Here is a 21,013-nt window from a genome sequence, read left to right on the forward strand (position 1 = left end):
ACTGTGATAAAAATAGGAATAACGTACGCACTGGTTGCTGCAATTGATCATGTGTTTAGTCGACATAACAAGGAGGTTTACAATTCTTGCAAATGATTGTTCCAACCAGTGGAGGTGGTGTTTGTAGATAGGTCCGAACGGACATTTCTTTGCCACTTCGACTTTATTAACCACTTCCGGAATAAATGAACATTTTCGTGAACACTGATATGGATATATCGCACATCATTTAGATTATTGTCTAGGAAATATGAAATAAAAGGTTAAACATCACCATGAAATATCTATAAAAGGAAAATGCATGAATTCCCCAAAACATTATCAAGATTCCTTTTCCTTTAATAAGGCCTTAATATTCTTTAGATTTCAACAGTTTTTGTAGCGAGCAAGGCAAATTTATAGAAGGTATATGCATAAACTACAACAACTAAAAATTTACAAAAACAACATTGTTGTTATTGAAAATTAATTGTCAGAGAAAATATTGAATAATAGGGTCGTTCCAAAAATTGTCTCAGGAAAAACATAAATACATTTTGAAAATCCTCTAAAATAGAACAAATTTGAATCGAAATGTAAATATGAAGCATTCAGAACTGTCGTAGGTCATTTTTATTACACGTTTTGGATGAAAAGCAGTATTTTTTGGTAGCCAATTTCGAAGTTTAAAATTTCATGATTAGACCCTATTACATTTTGAAAACCAAATTTACCAAAATAAGTAAAAATACAGCTGATTGTCACTTCTACCTTCTTTAAATGTGCCTTGGTAGCGAGTAATGCACAAACAATAATAACGCTGCGAAATATTGTTGGCACAATACAACTAAATTATTTGTTTACTATATTTTTTTGAGAACAAATAATTAATGTGGACAACAAGAGAAGATATCCGCTGGGATTATAGTGTCAACTTGCGATTGCATCATAAACATTATAATACAAATATAAATTGTCATTGAAATTTGGAACAATGGGGTGGTTCTGACAATGTTCTTGGGAAACCCTAAATACATTTTAAAACTCGCCTCAAATAGTTCATTTTTGAATAAAAAAAAGTGCAAGACTGTGGTCGGTCATTTCTATTTTATGAATAATATGATCCCAAGTATTCTATGAAAATGTGAAATTTAATTTAATTTTGAATTTATTTATAAAAACATGAAGCAAATAGGCTACATTTTTTTTATATAAAAAATGGAATATACCCTAACAAAATAATTACAATACTACTCATTAGGGTGTGGTATATTGAGTAGGGAGTATGGTAGCAAGCGTGTTTGAAAAAATTAATTAGACGGAATACAGTCGGGCTGAAAAGTTTCGAGCTCGAGAGAGGTATTATCAAATATTTTAAATTTTGGAATGAAGTTGGGCGTAATTTTAGTTGACAATTTTAATTACTATCAAATAAATCAACAAGGGTATTAGCCAAATTATTTATTCGGACACTAGCTAGAATAATCCAAATATTTTCTTCACTTTTCAATTCACTCTGTGCATTCAGCTATGCTTGTTAAACAAAATAGGTATGGGTAAGTATTGGTATATTGAGCTTGATCACATTGCCTATTAACTCGCACCCTTAATAACCTGTAATATTGGGAAACAAATATCGAGTTTGAACATTCATTATAATTTGATCATTGATTGCTATCGGAGATTCTAGAATATCGTACATCATGACTTGTGGGATCTTATCATTATAATTGGTATTAGTTGGAACTGTAAGGTAATTTGAATCTAACTTTTGTCCCGGCCACTTTGCTCTCCCTCAGTACGCACGGCACTCGTTCCAATCTGCTACATATGTTGGAGTCATTTCTGTGGTCCGGGTTCGCTACACGGCTCTAGCTGTAGTTTTGTTAGAATTCACAATTTTCCTTCAAATGTTCCAACTCTGCCTTTATAAGATAACCCCCCACAGTATGGTGTTACATTTTTATGTCTTTAACATGGCAAGTGCCTAGTGGCTTACCTTGCATGTCTTCAATTTCGAACATATTGTTCCCCACTGGCTTAACTATTCGACATTTTAAATATTTCCTACAAAATTTGGCATTAATGTTTTTTCCAAAGTCACTCAAGACATGGTTTCGCCGAAAAACCTCTTGCCCTGGTACGAATTTAACAATACGAGCCCTTTGGTTGTATCGTTTGGCACTTCGCTCATAGGATTCATGTAAATTTTTGGATATTTGCCCTCTAATAATCTCTAACCGATCCTTTCGCCCTAAGTCGTTGATGTTATGATCACACAAAGATTTCAACTTTCTGGCCAACTTGTAGTCGCTGCCGTTGGTATACATTTCGTAACCAAAAAGGGCAAAAAACGGTGTTACCCCAGTGGCTGTGTGTATGGATGATCTTAAGGCACATTCTATTTCGGTTAAGTACGCATCCCAGTCCCTGTGATCATTACCTAAATATGCGCGAATCGCTGCCAAAACGGACTGGTTCACCCTTTCCGCGGCATTGGACTGGGGCGAGTAGGGTGCGGTTAACATATGGTTTATTTTATACATCTCGACCATGTCCTTAAAACCTTTTGCAGTGAACTGGGCACCATTATCCGTGTGGATTGTTTCTGGTACTCCAAATTTCCGAAATATTTCTTTTATTAAAAATTGCACTACATTTGATGTTGTGGCTTCTTTCATGGCTTTAAGGAACACGAATTTGGAGAAATGGTCAACAACTATAAAAATATAGCTGTTGCCAGATTTGGACCGGGGATATTTACCCAAAAAATCCATATACAGTTTTTGAAACGGTCTTTCGGTTACCACTTCACATCCTATTGTCGGTTGAGTGTTCCTATTAAAAGATTTCGTCTCTTTGCATATTTGGCAATTGGACACATATTGCTTCACTTGTTGAACCATTTTTGGCCAATAATAAAACTTTTGCAGACGATGAAGCGTCTTCGCAATACCTCCATGAGCTGATGTGACCTCATCATGTGCCTTTTGGATCAATAAATATGTTAATGTCTCTGGAATCCAAAGCTTCCAGGGCATTTCCTCGGAATCCAAGTCATTCTCTGGTTTTGTTCGTTTAAAAATTAGGCCATTTTCTATTTTTAAGTCAGGCAGTTTCTGTTGATTTTTCTCTATGTGCTCAATTATGTCTTTATATTCCTGACTTTCGAATTCGGTGGTCTCGAAATCGAATAAGTCATCAACTATTTCATATTCTTCGACTACTTCCAGTCGGGATAGCATGTCTGCCACCACATTATCCTTCCCTTTCTTATGTTCGATCTCGAAATTATACCCTTGCAACATCAAACTCCACCTGGCGAGTCTCCCACTTAAGTCTTTTACTCCCATTAGCCATTTCAAACTAGCATGGTCCGTTATGACTGTGAATTTCATTAATTCGACGTAAGGCCTAAACCTTTTCACAGCCATAACGGCCGCCAAACACTCTTTTTCTGTAACACTATAGTTCTTTTGGCTACTATTTAGCTTTTGGGAGTAAAAGGCTATGGGGAACTCTTCATCATTCTCACCTTTCTGGAATAAGACTGCTCCTATTCCATACTCGGAAGCATCACATTGTATGTAAAACTCTTTTGAAAAGTCAGGATGCTTAAGGACTGGTGCTGTAGTAAGGGCTATTTTCAGTTCTTCAAAAGCCTCTGTTGCTTTTGCATTCATTACGAATTTTGGACTTTTTTTCAAAGTATCTGTTAAAGGAGCGGAAATAGTGGCAAAATTTTTGATGAAGCGGCGGTACCACCCCGCTGTACCTAAGAAGCTTCTAACCTCTCTGGGGCTTCTTGGAATTCTTAGAGTTTTTATTGCTCGTACCTTTTCTGGGTCGGTTTTGAGAACACCGCCTCCTATAATAAAACCCAAATACCTTAACTCTTTAAAACAAAACATACTCTTTTTGAGTCCTATCGTAAGGTTTGCATTTCTGAGACATTCTGCCACTTGGTCTAGTAATTTCAAGTGGGTTTCGAAATCTTCCGAGATCACCAGAAGATCGTCTAAATAAATGAAGACATTTGATTTTAGCCGGGCAGGTATAACCTTGTCCATGAGTCTACATAGACATCATTCTAAATTGATAAAGCGGACGTCCAGGCACCGTGAAAGCCGTATAGGGCCTTGACTCCTCGTCCAGCTCTATCTGCCAAAAGGCATGCTTTAAATCCACACTACTTATGAACACCGTCTGATCTATTCTACTGAGAATCCCTTCAATATTTTGTAGTGGATACGCGTCTTTTATGGTTACGGCATTTAATTTGCGCGCATCCAAACAAAATCTATTTTTCCCAGGTTTCCTGACTATGGTGGTCCTGTTATTCCATGCACTGTCACTTTCTTCTATCACATTGAGTTCTAACATCTTATCTAGTTCTTCATAGACAATTTCCTGCATAGCAGGCGAGATAGGGTAATGCTTATCTTTGATTGGGTTTGTTCCCTCCACTAACTTTATGGTGTGTTTTTCAAGGGTAGTGTGCCCAAGACCCATTTTCTCAAACGCTGGAAATTTATTGACAATACATTGTAATTTCTCTTGTTGATCGGGACTGAGTGTATGCATCTCTTTCTTATACTCTTTATCATTTGCAAACTTTTCCTGAATTTTTTCAATGTCGATTTCGTTAACTTCTAGTATGTCTGGGGCTAGTTTGAAAGCTTTCCAGAAATCTATTCCTAAATACAATGATTGCTCTAGGTCAGGGCATAAGTAAAAACAAATTTCCTTCTCTACATCTTTGTATTTAATCTTCATTCTAATTTTACCCAATATCCTGTGTAATTGACCAGAGGCTGTTCTTATATTGGTATAGAAAGATTCTGGTCCCAGCTCTAGTTCTTCTAGAAGCTCTCGACATCCTTTTCCTAAAATTGATACCGTGGCTCCGGAATCTAGTAATCCTTTCAATTCTTTGTCTCCAATTTTTACTACAGCATATGGCCTTGGATCGGAGGTTTCATTGTATTTTCTTACTGATTCTGTCACCAAATTTTTCATAATTTTATTTTCTTTTCTTCTCTGCCTAAGTTTTAAAATTCTTGCAAATTTCTTGGGATTTGGTTTTATATGGTCTGTCCTTGATTGATTCTCTTTTTCAATCTGGGCGAAACTTGTACTATTTTCTTCCTCCTCAAAAATTCTCTTCCTAACGATTTCATAATTTGATTTTCTAATTTCTATTGGAATGTAGTGACGGATAGAAGTGTAAGCATTTGTTTCTACATTGTTAGTTGGTTTGACGTTACGGGTTTGTCTCCCGAACATGACCTCCCCGCCGAAATCATGCTCTTCTTGGCGTTTTCCGACTTGCATTTTGGGCATCTAGGTGCCACGGTATCGGGTTGGCCACATCGGTAGCAAAACAATGACCTTTGTGTGGACAGACAGTCCATAAAACGATGGCCAGTTTTTCTACAGTTCCAGCAGATTGGATCAGTTTTCACCTCTGAAACTTCCTGTAGTTGATCATCCCCATAATACTCGCAACCATACTCATAATTTTCTGTCATTAATTCATTGACCCTTATTTGACGGTTTTGAGGAGGAGGAGGCATGTATCTAATGTCGCGTTTCGAACATGTTTTCTCTGCCAGAATACACTCCATCCTTAGCTGTTCCATTGAGCCTACGTTCATGGGGTATACCAATCTAAAAATATCTCCCTTTAAATTTCTCTTGACAATTTGAATGAGTTCACCTTCAGATATAGGTTGAACTAACCTGGCTCTCAACGTGTTTATCGACTGGAAGAAAGTGTCAATATCCTCACCAGGCTTTAGCTTCCTATCCACTATCTCACTCATGACCTCAAAATTAGATCTCGTAGTGCTATAACGTCTATAGAGAGCATCTTTTAGCGAATGCCAATCTTTCACTACACCGGTTTTTATTTGTAGCCAGTACCACTCATAAGCACTACCGGTTAGTAAAGACTGAAATTCAGCATATATTTCTTCCCATGACACTCGATATTGATTTTTGAGATATTCTAGCCGAAACACGAAATCTTCAACAGACATACCAGATTGATTTCCATCAAATCTCAGCTTGAATTTCTCCACTTTGCTTGGTCTATCCAAATTGGGACCTGGAGGATTAGACATCATATTATTTGTTGGTATCTCTGAACGTCTGTTGGTTTCGATCGTTGGAGGTGGGTAGGGAAAAGGAAACGGGTTATTATTTTGTTGATTGTTTTGAGCATTATTACCGACATTTAAATTTTTAACTATGTCTCCTAATTTACCAATTGCTTCGTACACTTTTCTCATCTCTTCTCCTATGCATTCCTTTACTAATGGTCTTAAACTTAATTGGGCATTATTAACGCCAGTATCTACCATTTCCTTAAGAACATTGTTCATCTCATTGCCTATTGGCATGGAATTTTGGGAACCACTTGCGTTGCCATTAGAGACAGCATTGTATAGGTTATTATTAGGGATAGAATTTGCATTGATAGTCTGAGACATATCTATTATAGCGGGATCTATGCCAGGAGGATTCACCATTCCGCCGTTTTTATCTTTTTTTCTATATTTCGGTAACGTTTGAACAGAGATTCTGCTTATATCAAAAGACGCAGTGCGGTTTCTTTTGCTTCTACGTACGGTTTCGACTAAATTTTCTTCACTCATTGACAAATGCCTCAGATTCTATCAATGTTTACATGAAAATTTATCGAAACTTTCAATAAAATTGAAGATAAAAGTAGAGTTAAAAAAATAGAGTCAATCAAAAAAAATATAATAGAAGTATAAAGGTAAAAAAAAAATAAGGAATAAATATAAAAAAATATAATTAATAACCAAAAACAATAACCAACAAGTTAATACATTCAAACATTTTGGGGTTTTCCTTAAGATGGGTATGTGGTGTGTGTGTTTATTTCATTTTTATCATTTTCTTTTTAACTAAAATGCCCTTTCGGTTATCAAAGCAGTTGAAGACGAACACTAACAAAACACAAAATTGAGATCTAAAACCTTTTCTTCCGACTTGGTCTCTACGGCATATTTTCCTAAATTTAGGAAAACGATCTCATAGATAGGAATATACAACTAGCATCTGCTATCTCATGAGTCAGATGAATATTGCATTTTTCCCTTGGTCGGACATTCTAGCTATTGCATCTACTCTACTTATCACAAAACACAAAAAACAGGTCTTTCACAATACATACATTCTTACACACAAGACGAAGAAGATATTGCACTGACCATTTTAAAAATGGAAGTTATTATACTAAATATCCTATGCTACCTTATAACTAATATTGCACATAACATGTTTTCGATAGAAAACACGGCTCAATATCAGCCAGGTCGAAGGATATCGCTATAATACTTTTTTCTATGAATTTCCCTATGGTCTATTTTTATTGCACATAGGTGGTATTGCACAAAAATATATTAATCTTGGTTCTAATGAACCTTTCTTTTTTAATTTGGGCGCCATTCTGTTACAATCCCTGCTCAGGCGGCGCTAGATTGGACCATCCGGCTTTGCTAGCAGTTCAGGGTCTGGTTCTCAACCGTCCAAACCTAACTCCACAGGGCGAACACAAATTTGATATGCTAACGAACAAACGATACAAATAAGAAAAACAAACATACAAACACTGCTTTGATAAGGGAGAATTGGTGTTATTACTCCCGCATTTGCCCGCCCTTCCATGGTTTCCAAAAGTCCAATTCGCATTTCGTTGGAAACCCCACAAGACACACACACTCACCTCATCACCTTTTAAAGGAGTCCCCCAATCACAAATAGATTAACACATATTATTATCTTTTCAACTCATCAGACATGAAACATTTATTAATATAAAAAGTTGACTTAAATCTAAATCTTTTATTGATAGTCTGTTTAAATATAAAAAAAAATGGCAAGAAAATGGAATCTCTAACACCAGTAAATTATTTAAATATTAGATGGTTTTCCAATATAGAGATATTTCGAGAAAAGGGCTCTAGAGCGTATTCCTTGCGTTTTTAAATTCGCTGTCTTGTTATCCAAACAAAAAAATGATATCTATCCTAAGGGAGCTCACTTATGATAGTTCTTTAGCCAAATCGGCCCACTAATTTACTCACAGTCTACTCTAGAATCCTTCAAAATTCATATAAAACTTTAGCTGAGAACTGGTATTAAAAATCCTAACAATATCAAATTTACTTATAAGCTAGGACAAACACAAGGACATCACACATTAATACATAAAGATTGATTTTTTTTAGGTTTTGGTATCAAATATTGAATCATTTGAAAGGCAATTAATCAAATGACCAATTTATCATTAATTGTAAATTTTATATTTAATTTAATTAATTTTTTTTTTTTAGTTAACGTATTTTCTTTCTTTTATTTAGTTGCAGATAACCGCCATGATTTTTATATAAGACACTCAAAAGTACGTGTTACCTCACTTTCCAGCTTGTTAAATTGGCAAAAAAATGGCGATACCCCTTTTCAGCACACAGGCATATAGAGTGTTCCAATGGTGTTATTTGGTGGCCTCAAAGTTGACAAGAAGCCGAAACAACCAGCACACTTAAAACTTCTCAGGCGGGAATTGGTTCTTTAAAATTTTTATGGCCACACTCAAAAAGGCATCGGTTCCAATAACCGCAACAAAAACTTGGTAATATGGCACTGGCAAAACGTTAACACAACGGGCAAAATTAAATAACCAAAACAGCAAAAACAGATAAATCGAAAAAAGACGCACTGGCCCCACTTCTGGGAATAGCTGAGGCCAGTGGAATTGGTGATTTTTCTCGGGAAATTCTATAATAAAAAGCCGTTGTTAGCAAACGGTCATTTATAGACACTCTGCCACTAACATCACTTACTTTTGTTTTTATTTCCACAAAATAAAGAAATACAAAATGCACACAACTGTCTTTTACTTTACTATCTTTGGGCAACACAATCGTTTTTTGGCCTTTAAACTTGGTATGTCATGACCCGCAACTTTAATGACGGTTACTGCACAAATAAAGGCTTCAGTTTGCCGCTTTTGGCCTTTTATAGCTTCTCTATTTTCCTCCATTTTCCCTAATTTTCCAAGACATTTTGGATTCCTATACATGAAAAATATATCCATACATTTAGTTTACAGATACAGTGACGTTACTACCCTCACTAAACAACAATTTCAGCGCTGCTATTTATGGTAGTATGTATTGGTCCATTGAACAATAATTTTATTTTGAAATGGCAATACCCTACATTTCCTTTCCTCAGTTCTATTGCGTTCACATCGTACCCCATACACAAGTTTCTCATACTGAAATAGAATTTTTTTCTTTTTTTGAATGAAAGAAAAATTATTCAATCCTTACAGCTGGGAACTTGGTATGTAAACCATTGTTTAATATAAAAACGTCTTTATTAAAAAAAACTCATTAATTATTTTCCAGTCATGGTGCGCCGCCGCTATGTTGACTTTTACCGCCCGCTTCCTGACCTGCCCACGCAACACGCTTTAGAATCTAAAAAAGTGCAATTGTGAAATTTTTTTGGTATAAACCATGGTACAATAACAAAGGTAGATGCATCGGCGAATTGCTACAACAAAGCAATTTTTTTTGTAATGTAAACTGTCAAAATGTTCCCCAAATGGTCTCTTGTTGTCTCTTTTTATCGTTTGTGTTTGTCTATAAAGTGTAGACATGCTATTGGTCTGTTCCTTTACTTCTGAAAATGGTAAAACCGGCAAAAGTAGTAAAAGTTGAAATGTGCTCCCATATAAATTGTATTGTGTCTGAAGTAAAGGAACGCTTTTCGAGTAAAAAGTAGTAAAACTTGAAGATTCTTGAACGTAAAGGAACAGAGCTTATCTCTTACTTACCGAATCATGTGGTTTTTTGTTTTGATTTTCATGGCGAATTCATAGTTTTTTGACGTTTTAGATTCGATCAGCTGGGCTGAGGCATCTACCTTTCTAATTGTACCATGGTATAAACTGTTAACATTTCGAGTTGTTTACATTGAACAGGTGATTAAAAGTCAGCTGATCAGACTTGAAAATTATTGCGGGACAAATTTTCCAGCAAAAAATTGCATCACAAAACACTCCACAAATCTCTCCAAACTCGTTCTCTTTTGCTGGATAATTTTGTTATCGAACAGCATTCAGTAAAAATTTGTACGAATTTGTAAAAAATTTTGGGTTATCGTACAGACCTATTATTGCGACGATCCATGGCACAGTTACCAATTGCTACAACAAAGCATCTTTTCCAGTATAACGCGTCAACATTTCTAAAGAAAATCAATTCGCCTTGGCGCTTAAATTTGCTTCGAACAATCTTAAGGGCCGACTTCCGTATAGGGATAGGCAAGTCGATTTTCGAGTAATCGATTCCTCGATTCTTTGATTTAAAGAATCTAAAAATCGGAATCGAGTTTTGACTTCATAGAGAATCGAAAGATCGATTTTCTATTATGATTCTTCGATTTTTGAAGTGGGAATCGAAAGATCAATTCTGTTTTGACTTTTTGATGTACCACGAAAATGAAATATACATGGTATGTTCCAGTACTGCAAGAATCTACTAATTTGTACTATTTTCCTCGATAACATAAAGGAAAAAATGCTATCGTAGTAAAAAATAGTAGCTTCTTGCAGGTTCTGGAACAGAGCAACAGATTACATTGGTAAGAGCAAGACCACAATAGGTGTGTTCGTTTACTCAACAATTTGTACAAGTTCAGTAACTTCTTGTAATCGGCTAATGTCTTTTGCATTGTACTGTAGAATAAACGAAAAACATCCAGTAACAATTTGTACAAATTTTGAACGAACACACATAATATATTATTTGTTGTACTGATGAACAAAGTTAATCTAACGGTACGGCAGTGTTAAACGCGAAGCATTGTACACTAAAACGTTCACGTTTTAAACTAAGGAGTCATCTCGATCGAACGATTATTTTATCCAAGTGAGTTCTAAGTAAGAATCAAAGGATCGAAAGATCGATTTTTGATTCCTACGTAATAGCCCGTTTAGACTAGTCATTTTAAATCGACTCGATTTCTAAATCTAACTTTCAAATCCTAGTTGTTTAGACTAGTCTAAATGATATAAGATGCCAGTCAGCTGATCTTTGTTTACGTATACATACGCGAATATGCAAATATAATTGCTTGAAAATTAAAAATGGAATGGAATACTGCAAAAAATAATCTGACCAATTGCTATTAAATATGTTGTTTACAATTTATATTAAATTAAAGCTACATCCATTTTATTTTTATTGAATTTTTTTCTATTTTTCCGCTTCTGTTTGTTTTTGTGTGTTTATGTGCACAGTTATTTGAAAAATGTAAATAATAGGGTAATGATTTTTTACAACCTCATATCCCTGTGTCATATTTGGATGAGATTAGATAAAATCTTAATTACAAGGTGATGCGATAGAAAAAAAGCTCACTGACAAAAAGCTTTTAAAGTTTTTATAGATGAGCTTTTTGGAAAAAAATTTGGAGTCACTTTAAGCACATAAATAACTCAAAACAATCGTTAAAGCCACACGACATATCCAGAATGACAAATTATTACATATATGTATATTGTTACGGAATTAGATTTAACTAATCTCCGTGTAGACGTTGTTTTATTCCCCAGTACGATTTGTACCAAATAAAACAGGGTTCGTTTTAGATTACGTTTCTACAATGCTTTATTTACTTTATTACACTTATTCGGAACCGACTTTAATTACTTAGCACACAGCTAGTCTCTAGTTAGCACGCAGCAATTCTTTAACCGATCTGTTAAAACACAACTCACTCGTCATTGCCAGTTCCCCTGTATTTATATCCCAAAGTCTCCCTGTTCGAGAAATATTCAGAACATATGGCAACACCTCGAATCTGTACAACGAACACACAGACGCACATTCGCACTAAGCGAACAACCAGACTCACATACATGGGGGATGATCAATGACGTAATTACAACAACAAATAAATGCAAGAAAAGAAGCAACAAACTAAACGATAATTACATGATTATGGCAAAACAAACAAAAGAACATTAACAAAAGGTAATGTAACGACTAGAATGATCTACATGGTAGTTGTTGTTGCTTAAATAAAATAACTGCGTAATAAAACGTTACGTTACAATTCAAATTTTTAAATTAACGGAAATTAAACTAAATTAACTTAAACCTATCAGTTACATTCGTAACATTGCCTCCCGCTTAAGCCTGTTCGTCCCGAATAGGCACAGTTCCCTCTCTGTGGTATGGGCATTGGTAACACTGCCTCCCGCTTAAGCCTGTTCCTCTTGACTAGACGCAGTTCTCGTTCCGTAGTGGTGGCAACCGTTTTAGATGTACCCTCTACTGCGTCAGCTTTGGACTTCTGCTCTTCTGGACGACGTTGCCTTCTCTCCAGGAATCGTGACGTTATACCTTCTTTCTTTGTCACCCTCCTAAGTGCCACCTGGTCGTCATCGGACTTGTCCTTCCTCGTTGTACGGCCGCTTTCCGATGGACCTTTCCTCGACGCACATCTTCGCTTTCTCGTCCTCGTTGCTGGATTTTTCCGCTTTCCTACGGGCCAATTGTCGGCGGCTTCCACCTTCAGCGTACGGACATCTACAGCGATTTCGTCAGATTCTGCGCTAGGGCGACACATGCTTTTCTTCTCTTTGTAGCCCACATTAATCGGTATTTCCACATTTGACCAAGTCATCACACGGTGCTTTATGTCCAGGTTTATATCGAAGGCAATCATGAAGTCTACACCAAGTATAACTTCGTCCATAATATCGGCCACTACAAAATCGAAATTTACAGATTTTCTACCCATGCTCAGCCTTTGGTAGGCCTTTCCATGCACCGTTGTAGTCTCGCCTGTGGCCGTCCGCAATTTGACTCCATTTAACGGCAATACCTTCCCTTTTACCAAATCCGGTCTAATAATGGACTTTGTTGCACCGGTGTCCAATGTCAAGGTACGCAATACACCATTGACGAAGCCTTTCACCGTTAAGTTGTGGTTCTTCTGCTGGACTATGGCTATAGAAATTGTGGGACCATCGTTTTCATCCTCTGCCAGCGGCGCCTCGTGATCGACGGAATTCATTTTATTTGATTCACCTGATATCTCTCTTTCCAGATTCTTGGCCACCGGTTGGTCGTCGCTTTTTGAAGGCGGTGAGGTGGATCTGGGCCTTGGTCGTTCCAATATGCATTCTCGTGCAATGTGTCCAGCTTTACGACAGTTATAACAAGTCTTTTTCGTTCTAGGAGCCCCTCGTTTCACATGCATTAGTGCATCTTTCAGCAGGTCGACAACGGTCTGGGAATTGTTGTCCTCAACTTCCAGCCTCCGCACGTTGTAAGCTTTAGGTTTCACCAGCATCTTCGCGGTTTCTTGGGCCAGGGCAAACGACACGGTTTCTGCAAATTTTCCCATCGGTGCCGCATACGTCGCAAATTTTATCTCTGGATCACGAATACCACTAGCAAATGTCTCAATCTTTATGCGGTCCACCAATGGATGTGTCTCTCCAGGATATGCCAACTGCGCCAACCGCTCTAATTCAGCCGCAAAGTCTCATTTGGCTTCTGGACTCTTCCCCTCAGTTCCATTCGGTAGATCTCTTGCTTGTGTTCACTACCGTACTTACGTTCGAGAGCAGCCATTATATCCCCATAACTGTTTCTAGAAGCGGCGGGAATACTCTGTAATACGTCAGCAGCATCACCCTTCAATGCCATAAGGAGTGATACCGCCTTTTCGTTGTCGTTCCAAGAATCTCTAGCAGCCAATGTCTCGAACTGTAATTTGAACACATTGAAAGAGGTAGAGCCGTCGAACACTGGAGGCTTAATTTTTAACGCGTTATGGATAGCTCTCACTGGACCGCCTTTAATTTCCAGTTCCGACATTTTCTTTTCTATGCCCAGAATCTTCTCATCTTGTGCCAGAAATTTCTCGTCAACAGACAAAATCTTTTTATCCAACTCTTTAATTTGTACCTCCACGTTTTCTACTCTCTTTTCAATCACCATCGTGATGTTCTCGAGTTTCTCGTTAATTGTTCTAGAATGTACCTCTAATTTCTCCATCATTTTACTGGAATTTTCTTCAACCATTCTGCAATTTTCTGCTTTCATTTCCTTCATAAGTCTAGAAGTTTCTTCATTCTTTCTAGACATCTCTTCTAACATTTTACTGGAATTTTCTTCAACCATTCTACAATTTTCTGCTTTCATTTCGTCCATTTTAGCATCTAATTTCTCCATCATTTTGGAATTTTCTTCACTTTTCTTATTCATTTCCTGCATAAACATAGCCAGCGTTGATTTCAAATCGTCACCCCTGGCAGCTACCGATGAAACTTCCTCAACAGTGGATTCGCCCTTTGCCGGTAACTCGACTTCCTCCTTACCGTCGAACTCATATTCATCGATGTTCATTCCACGGCGCTCGAACTCTTCCAACAAGCGTTTTTGTAGTTCGGCCTTGTTGCCAGTAGAACACAACTCCAACTTACTTAGCTCCTTCTTCAAGTCTTCCACTCGTAGATCCTTAAACTTCATTGTAGGATGATCGTAATCTCACTGCTGACACCAATTGTTACGGAATTAGGTTTAACTAATCTCCGTGTAGACGTTGTTTTATTCCCCAGTACGATTTGTACCAAATAAAACAGGGTTCGTTTTAGATTACGGTTCTACAATGCTTTATTTACTTTATTACACTTATTCAGAACCGACTTTAATTACTAAGCACACAGCAAGTCTCTAGTTAGCACGCAGCTTTTCTTTAACCGATCTGTTCAGTTCAACGCTTAAAACACAACTACTACGTCATTGCCATTTCCCCGGTATTTATAGCCCAAAGTCTCCCTGTTCTAGAGTCCTCCAGAACACATATGGCAACATCTCGAATCTGTGCAGCGAACACACAGACGCACATTCGCACTAAGCGAACAACCATACTCACATACATACATGGGGAAATACAATTGGACGACAAGCACAGTAATGACGTAACAACAACAAACAAGTGCAAAGAAGTAACAAACTAAACAATAATTACATGATTATGGTAAAACAAAATAAAAGCACATTAATGAAAGGTAAAGTAACATCTAGAATAACGAAGAGAGTTCTACATGGTAGTTGTTGTTGCTTAAATAAAGTAACTGCGTAATAAAAACTTTACGTTACAATTCAAATTTTTAAATTAACGGAAATTAAACTAAAGCTCTGTTCCTTTACGTTCAAGAATCTTCAAGTTTTACTACTTTTAACTCGAAAAGCGTTCCTTTACTTCAGACACAATACAATTCATATGGGAGGAGTTTACAACTTTTACTACGTTTGCCGGGTTTACCATTTTCAGAAGTAAAGGAACAGACCATAAACTAACTTAAACCTATCAGTTACATTCGTAACAATATGAATTGCATTGTGTCTGAAGTAAAGGAACGCTTTTCGAGTAAAAAGTGGTAAAACTTGAAGATTCTTGCACGTAAAGGAACAGGGCTATAAACATGGCCTAAGTGTCAAAGTAGATTTTTTAATAACCATGGTACAATTACAAAGGTAGATACCTCAGCCCAGCTGATCGAATCTAAAACGTCAAAAAACTATGAATTCGCCATGAAAAATGAAAAAAAAACCATATGATTCGGTAAGTAAGAGATAGCATGTCTACACTTTATAGACAAACACAAGCGATAAAAAGAGACAACAAGAGACCATTTGGCCAAAATTTTGACTGTTTACATTACAAAAAAAGTTGCTTTGTTGTAGCAATTCGCCGTAGTCTTCATTTGCTGTCAAAAATTTTTGCGCGAAATATCCTCAAAAGTTAGAAGAAAACGGTAAAATATTCTTCGCGAAGCTTAAATAAAGATGTTGTACACATATATTCTTTATAAAAGCGAAATTTTTGTTATTTATTTTTGATTACAAATATGTTTTGAGAGCAAATGAAGACATCAGTTGGTATTATTGTATCACCTTCTTTCTTGCACCATGCATGGCACGGTTACCAACAAAGCACATAGAGAAACTAGTCGATTCGGCGAATTGCTACAACAAACCATATTTTCCAGTAACACAACACGTCAACATTTCTAAAGGCCAGAACAGAATCAATCGTCGCTTGCTTCCCCAAAAGTCAAATTATAAAGGAATGCCTGAGCCTTTTTGCAAATCAGCCTGCGTTCTCCTTTAGAAGGCTCTGGCATTCCTTTATAAGTTGACATTTGGGAAGCAAGCAAAGCAAGCGACGATTGATTCTGTTCTGGCCTTAAAGAAAATCAATTCGCCTTGGCGCTTAAATTTGCAGCGAATTTGCTTCGACTAATCCATGGCACAATAATACAGGTGCAGCGGCAAAAACAGCTGGTTATCACACTAGTTGTCAAAATTCATTATTGTGAATAAAAACACATACAAAAGCTCTGTTCCTTTACGTGCAAGGATCTTCAAGTTTTACCACTTTTTACTCGAAAAGCGTTCCTTTACTTTGGACACCATACCATTCATATGGGAGCAGTTTACAACTTCTACTACTTTTGCCGGTTTCACCATTTTCAAAAGTAAAGGAACAGATCAAAAATGTAAACAAGAAATTCACAATAATACATTATTGTGACCAAATTTGACGTTTGGTATGATTTGATCATGGCGGAATAAGGTGTTACATCGATTACAATAATCGGGCCATTTAGCACACCAAACGTCAAAATAACGCATTACTGTGCATTGCTTGTTTACATTTTGTATGTAATTTGATACCATGGTACAATAAGAAAGGTAGATGCATCGGGGAATTGCTACAACAAAGCAAACTGTCAAAACTGTCAAAATTTTCGCCAAATGGTCTCTTGTTGTCTCTTTTTATCGCTTGTGTTTGTCTATAAAGTGTAGACATGCTATCTCTTACTTACCGAATCATATGGTTTTTTGTTTTGATTTTTCATGCCGAATTCATAGTTTTTTGACGTTTTAGATTCGATCAGCTGGGCTGACGCTTCTACCTTTCCAAGATCTATTTAACAGGTCACGTAAGTAGCACGACAACAACTCTATTTTGGCCGAAAATTCTTCAATATGTCAAAATGTTTGTTTACGTTTTCATACAATTTATTCACAATAACAAAATATTTGACAGATTGAAACCAATCAGCTGGCCGTTTTACGCCACCTTATAATTTCATCATGTACCTTTCTAATTGTACCATGTTTTATACACAATAATGCAATTTGACAACTAAAGTGACAATCAGCTGTTTTTGCCGTTGTACCTGTATTATTGTACCATGGATTTGATGTAACACCTTCTTATGCTAATGCTAAGTTTACATTTACGAAATCCACTCGATTTCAACTGTCAATTCCATAGCTCAAACGTCAAATGAAATCTCATCTGGAAAATTTGTCGTAGTATTCAAGGGTCGGAAAGTGACAAAAAAAAATATTTGGAAAAAAGACCAACGTTTTATTTCAAAGTTAATATCTCCCTTCTGTAGGTGGTATATCGAAAGCAAAACCTGGCAAGGAAAGTAGAAAATATCACCTTTACAACGATGTGAAGTAGGTTGTCATAGGTGGTCAAACAACAGAGATATCGCAATAGTCGGTAATGCATCCCTTTTTCCATTTTTGTGCAATCACACTACGAAATTTTGATCGGATCCTCACGAAATTTTGGGGGTTGATAGGGGTCTAACAGAGAAAGAAGCCTATTGATGTCATACATCCCACTTTTCCATTTTTTATTTGGGTTGTACTGTCGATGCACTTAAATGCGTTTCAAAAAAATTGACCTGTGTTAATGAAGACATTCAGAGCAAAGGCGATAAGCTATCCCCTTTTTAATATTTTGAATTTTATTAGTTAAACGTTTATGAACAGGGGTAGTGGTGTAGGGTATCACATAGTCGGCCCAGACCCGACTATAGCCTTGGCTCACTTGTTTCTTTATTCTTTTATTTTTATTATGTCAGAAATGAAGCGGAGCAAGAAAGCCAGCCGGCGATGCTTTTTATTGAAATGAAATTTTCAGAGTATATCAATACATGGCCTGAAAGTAACATAGGCTATAACAATTTTTGAAATTCCGCGTTGATACGGAGATATAGCATCAGAATCGGACGTAACTCCAAAAAAATTAGAAAAATTAAATTCCGTACATTTTTAATAAAGTTGTATGTGTATCTCATTTTTCACAGTTCTCTCTTTTACTACTTTTACCATTAAAAAAGTACGGGAACACACATAAAATAAGTCACCATTTTGGTTCTCGACACTGATTACTGACACTCTTTTCCGCGCATCTTTAAGATGGACCTTTATAAAAATTGGAAAGTGATGCCAAATTTGCATATACAACAGGTTGGTGATAACGATAAGATGCTGATTTATGATCCCACGAATTGTTTAAACAATTTAATTTTTTGGTAAATTTTTTTTTTTTCAAAATTCGTTTTCTCAATTATATATTTGCAATTACTCTTGACTAGTGACTTTTAGTCAAGACACTATTGTAGACAACTGATTTAGCAGAGACAAGAACTAAATTGATCAATCTTCTTTAAGAAAAGGAATTGAACAGAAAAAGAAAATGCAGGCTATTTCTAAATTTAATAAAACTTTTACTGCAAATAAGCAAATATTACGTTCATTATCATTATCTGCGAATAATATTCAAATAGAAATGGATGAACGTACAGGTTTTGCAACTTTAAGTATGAATCGGCCCCCAGTTAATCTCTTGAATTTGGAAATGTTTCTCTTGTTGACGAGTTCCATTAAGGAATTGGAGCAAAACAAGTGTCGTGGCGTAATATTGACTTCGGTAAGAGGTGTTAAGTAATGTAACGGTTTGCTTATATAATTTAAGTAGACATCCGATTCGGTCTTTTCAGCTGGCTTAGATATAAAAGAGATGTACCAACCCAATGTGGAACGCTTAAGGGAATTTTGGACGGCTTTTCAGGATACATGGCTGGCATGGTATGGAACGGGTTTACCAACATTGGCTCTGATAAACGTAAGAATTGTTTTAAAAAACCTTATATTGGAATTATTTATTAAGAATTTTCTAATATTCAGGGTCACTCTCCGGCAGGCGGTTGTGTCCTATCAACCTGTTGTGAATACCGTATTATGTTGCCTAATTTTAAAATTGGTCTTAACGAAGCGCAATTTGGCTTGGTGGCACCGAATTTTGTGCGAGCCTCATTTAGAAATGTATTGACCAATAGAATAGCTGAAATGGCATTATATGAGGGCAAAATGTTTCAAAGTGCTGAAGCATTGAACATTGGATTGGTTGATGAATTGGCGAATAGTAAAGAAGAAGGGCATGAGAAATGCATAAAGTTCTTGCAAACATTTAGCAAAGTCGATCCTTTGACAAGATCTCTAACGAAACAACAATTTCGTGGAAAAGATCTTGATGATTTGCGTCGGGACAAGAAAAGGGATATGGATGATTTTGTAGAATTTGTTACACAATCGCATATACAAATGAAATTGGGTTCGTATCTGGAAAAGTTGAAAAATAAAAGCCAAAAATGAGAACAAATTGACTACTGTATTTAATCGGAAGACATTTCAAATGTCCTGTTGCGAATGCAAAGTATAAATATCACTTGATGATACGGATTGCTTGGATTGAAATGTGCGTCTATTGATGCCATACTTTATCCCGCATGGCATACGCAATATTCATTCACATCCTTTTGAAAGGCCAGAAACATGTACATATTTAATAAGAAACATTTCCAATAGGTATGATAATTTATCCGTTGGGCTTAAGTCTAGTTTAAGGTCCCTCGCGGATCCCTTTGACATGTCTACCGTCTATCATAAGTGGACATTATGGACTTCCGCAGTAAAATATGTATCGTGCTAATCAGGGCTGCAAGGGGTCGACATTAGTCCAGTCAAATATATCCGCGAGGCACCCTTAAAGTGGACTTCTTCCATCCGTTGTACCGCACGTCTTAATATAAGGGAACTTCTTTCCTTTAGCACCGCTCTCGGACAAATTTTTTAATTGTAAATTTTTTTAAGACTTTCTCCTATAGACAGGTGCAAATCTTGGGAACGGGAACAAAATATCTTTTAAATTGAAAATTTCTCTCTAAGTAACCGGCCTTTAACAAGGGATTTTTCGGAACTTCATATGGCCATATATCGGCAACTATACATTTCCCAGAAGAAAATAATATATCGTTGGAATCAGTACAAAAAACACTACTTGTGTTAAAATCCTTTTTGGTTCGTTTAAATGTCCAAACTATGAATTTTACATGTCCAAACTATCATTATCCAATCAATTATTATTACATATTACTTTATTAAGGCTAAATGTTAACATCAAAGGAAATCTTTAACAAAACACACTACACTGCAAAAGGTTGATCTTTACCATCTTCGTGATATTTAATGTATGTTTCACCATGTGTAAAATCTTTTGTACCCTCCAAACGTCCACGGGGTGGTGCTTTTGTATAATCGAATGCCTTCTCCGATTTACCAAACATGCGATTCGCTTCCTCAATTTGATCGCGATATTTGCCAACAACTACTGATTTGCCGGTAATAGGATCTGTTATGTCACCAAGTGGATAAACTACCTTTTCCACTTTGTGGGTAATCAAACGGGTCAAACGTTCGGGTAGTTCACGTATCAGAACAACATCACCGGTCTTGCAAACCTTCTCAGGATCATGAGCGAAAAGGAATTCATCTTTTTTGAAATACTAAAAGATAAATTGTAATAAAATTAAGTCATCTTCCATTAGTTGTCTGCAACTGCAATTTACCATGTTCAAATTCTTGTCCAATTCCATGCGGCGAATACGTATCTTGGAAGCATTTTGTTTGACACAGGGCATACATTGTCCCAGAAGTAACAAATTTCTTGCCGACATTGTTTTTTATTGAAAATTTCAAAGTTTTTTACAAGAAATGGATATCGAGCGATGAAAAAAGAAAATGAAAACAATGTGAGA

At 36.4% G+C, this 21,013-nt stretch overlaps 2 protein-coding genes across 4 annotated transcripts; one reads left to right on the top strand and one right to left on the bottom strand.

Annotated features, from left to right (window-relative positions):
- The first annotated feature begins 18,372 nt into the window (after nt 1-18,372).
- LOC141404988 (enoyl-CoA delta isomerase 1, mitochondrial-like) lies at nt 18,373-20,948 on the top strand. 3 transcript variants are annotated; one of them, XM_073988880.1, is made up of 4 exons: nt 18,373-18,448; nt 18,588-18,846; nt 18,895-19,041; nt 19,104-20,948. In XM_073988880.1, exons 2-4 carry the CDS (start codon nt 18,613-18,615, stop codon nt 19,569-19,571), a joined length of 849 nt encoding a protein of 282 aa, XP_073844981.1. In that variant the 5' UTR covers nt 18,373-18,448; nt 18,588-18,612; the 3' UTR covers nt 19,572-20,948. The 3 variants fall into 3 exon arrangements, with proteins under 3 accessions (XP_073844981.1, XP_073844982.1, XP_073844980.1); XM_073988881.1 differs by having other exon boundaries at nt 18,410-18,448; nt 18,704-18,846; nt 19,104-19,578; XM_073988879.1 differs by lacking the exon at nt 18,373-18,448 and having other exon boundaries at nt 18,465-18,846; nt 19,104-19,578.
- mRpS17 (mitochondrial ribosomal protein S17) lies at nt 20,336-21,013 on the bottom strand. Its single transcript, XM_073988882.1, has 2 exons — nt 20,825-21,013; nt 20,336-20,761 (listed from the first exon to the last, which is right to left on the bottom strand). Exons 1-2 carry the CDS (start codon nt 20,930-20,932, stop codon nt 20,402-20,404), a joined length of 468 nt encoding a protein of 155 aa, XP_073844983.1. The 5' UTR covers nt 20,933-21,013; the 3' UTR covers nt 20,336-20,401.

Source organism: Musca autumnalis, unplaced genomic scaffold, assembly GCF_047663935.1.
Source record: "Musca autumnalis isolate F117 unplaced genomic scaffold, ASM4766393v1 scaffold_5, whole genome shotgun sequence".
NCBI lineage: Eukaryota > Metazoa > Arthropoda > Insecta > Diptera > Muscidae > Musca > Musca autumnalis.

Bases quoted from the DNA above. Each gene is read 5' to 3' on its own strand.
- LOC141404988 (XM_073988880.1), top strand. From the start codon at position 18,613: ATGCAGGCTATTTCTAAATTTAATAAAACTTTTACTGCAAATAAGCAA. The intron at 18,847-18,894 runs GTAAGAGGTGTT...TAATTTAAGTAG, and splicing joins GTGGCGTAATATTGACTTCG to ACATCCGATTCGGTCTTTTC. The intron at 19,042-19,103 runs GTAAGAATTGTT...TCTAATATTCAG, and splicing joins CAACATTGGCTCTGATAAAC to GGTCACTCTCCGGCAGGCGG.
- mRpS17 (XM_073988882.1), bottom strand. From the start codon at position 20,932: ATGTCGGCAAGAAATTTGTTACTTCTGGGACAATGTATGCCCTGTGTC. The intron at 20,762-20,824 runs GTAAATTGCAGT...TTTATCTTTTAG, and splicing joins TGGACAAGAATTTGAACATG to TATTTCAAAAAAGATGAATT.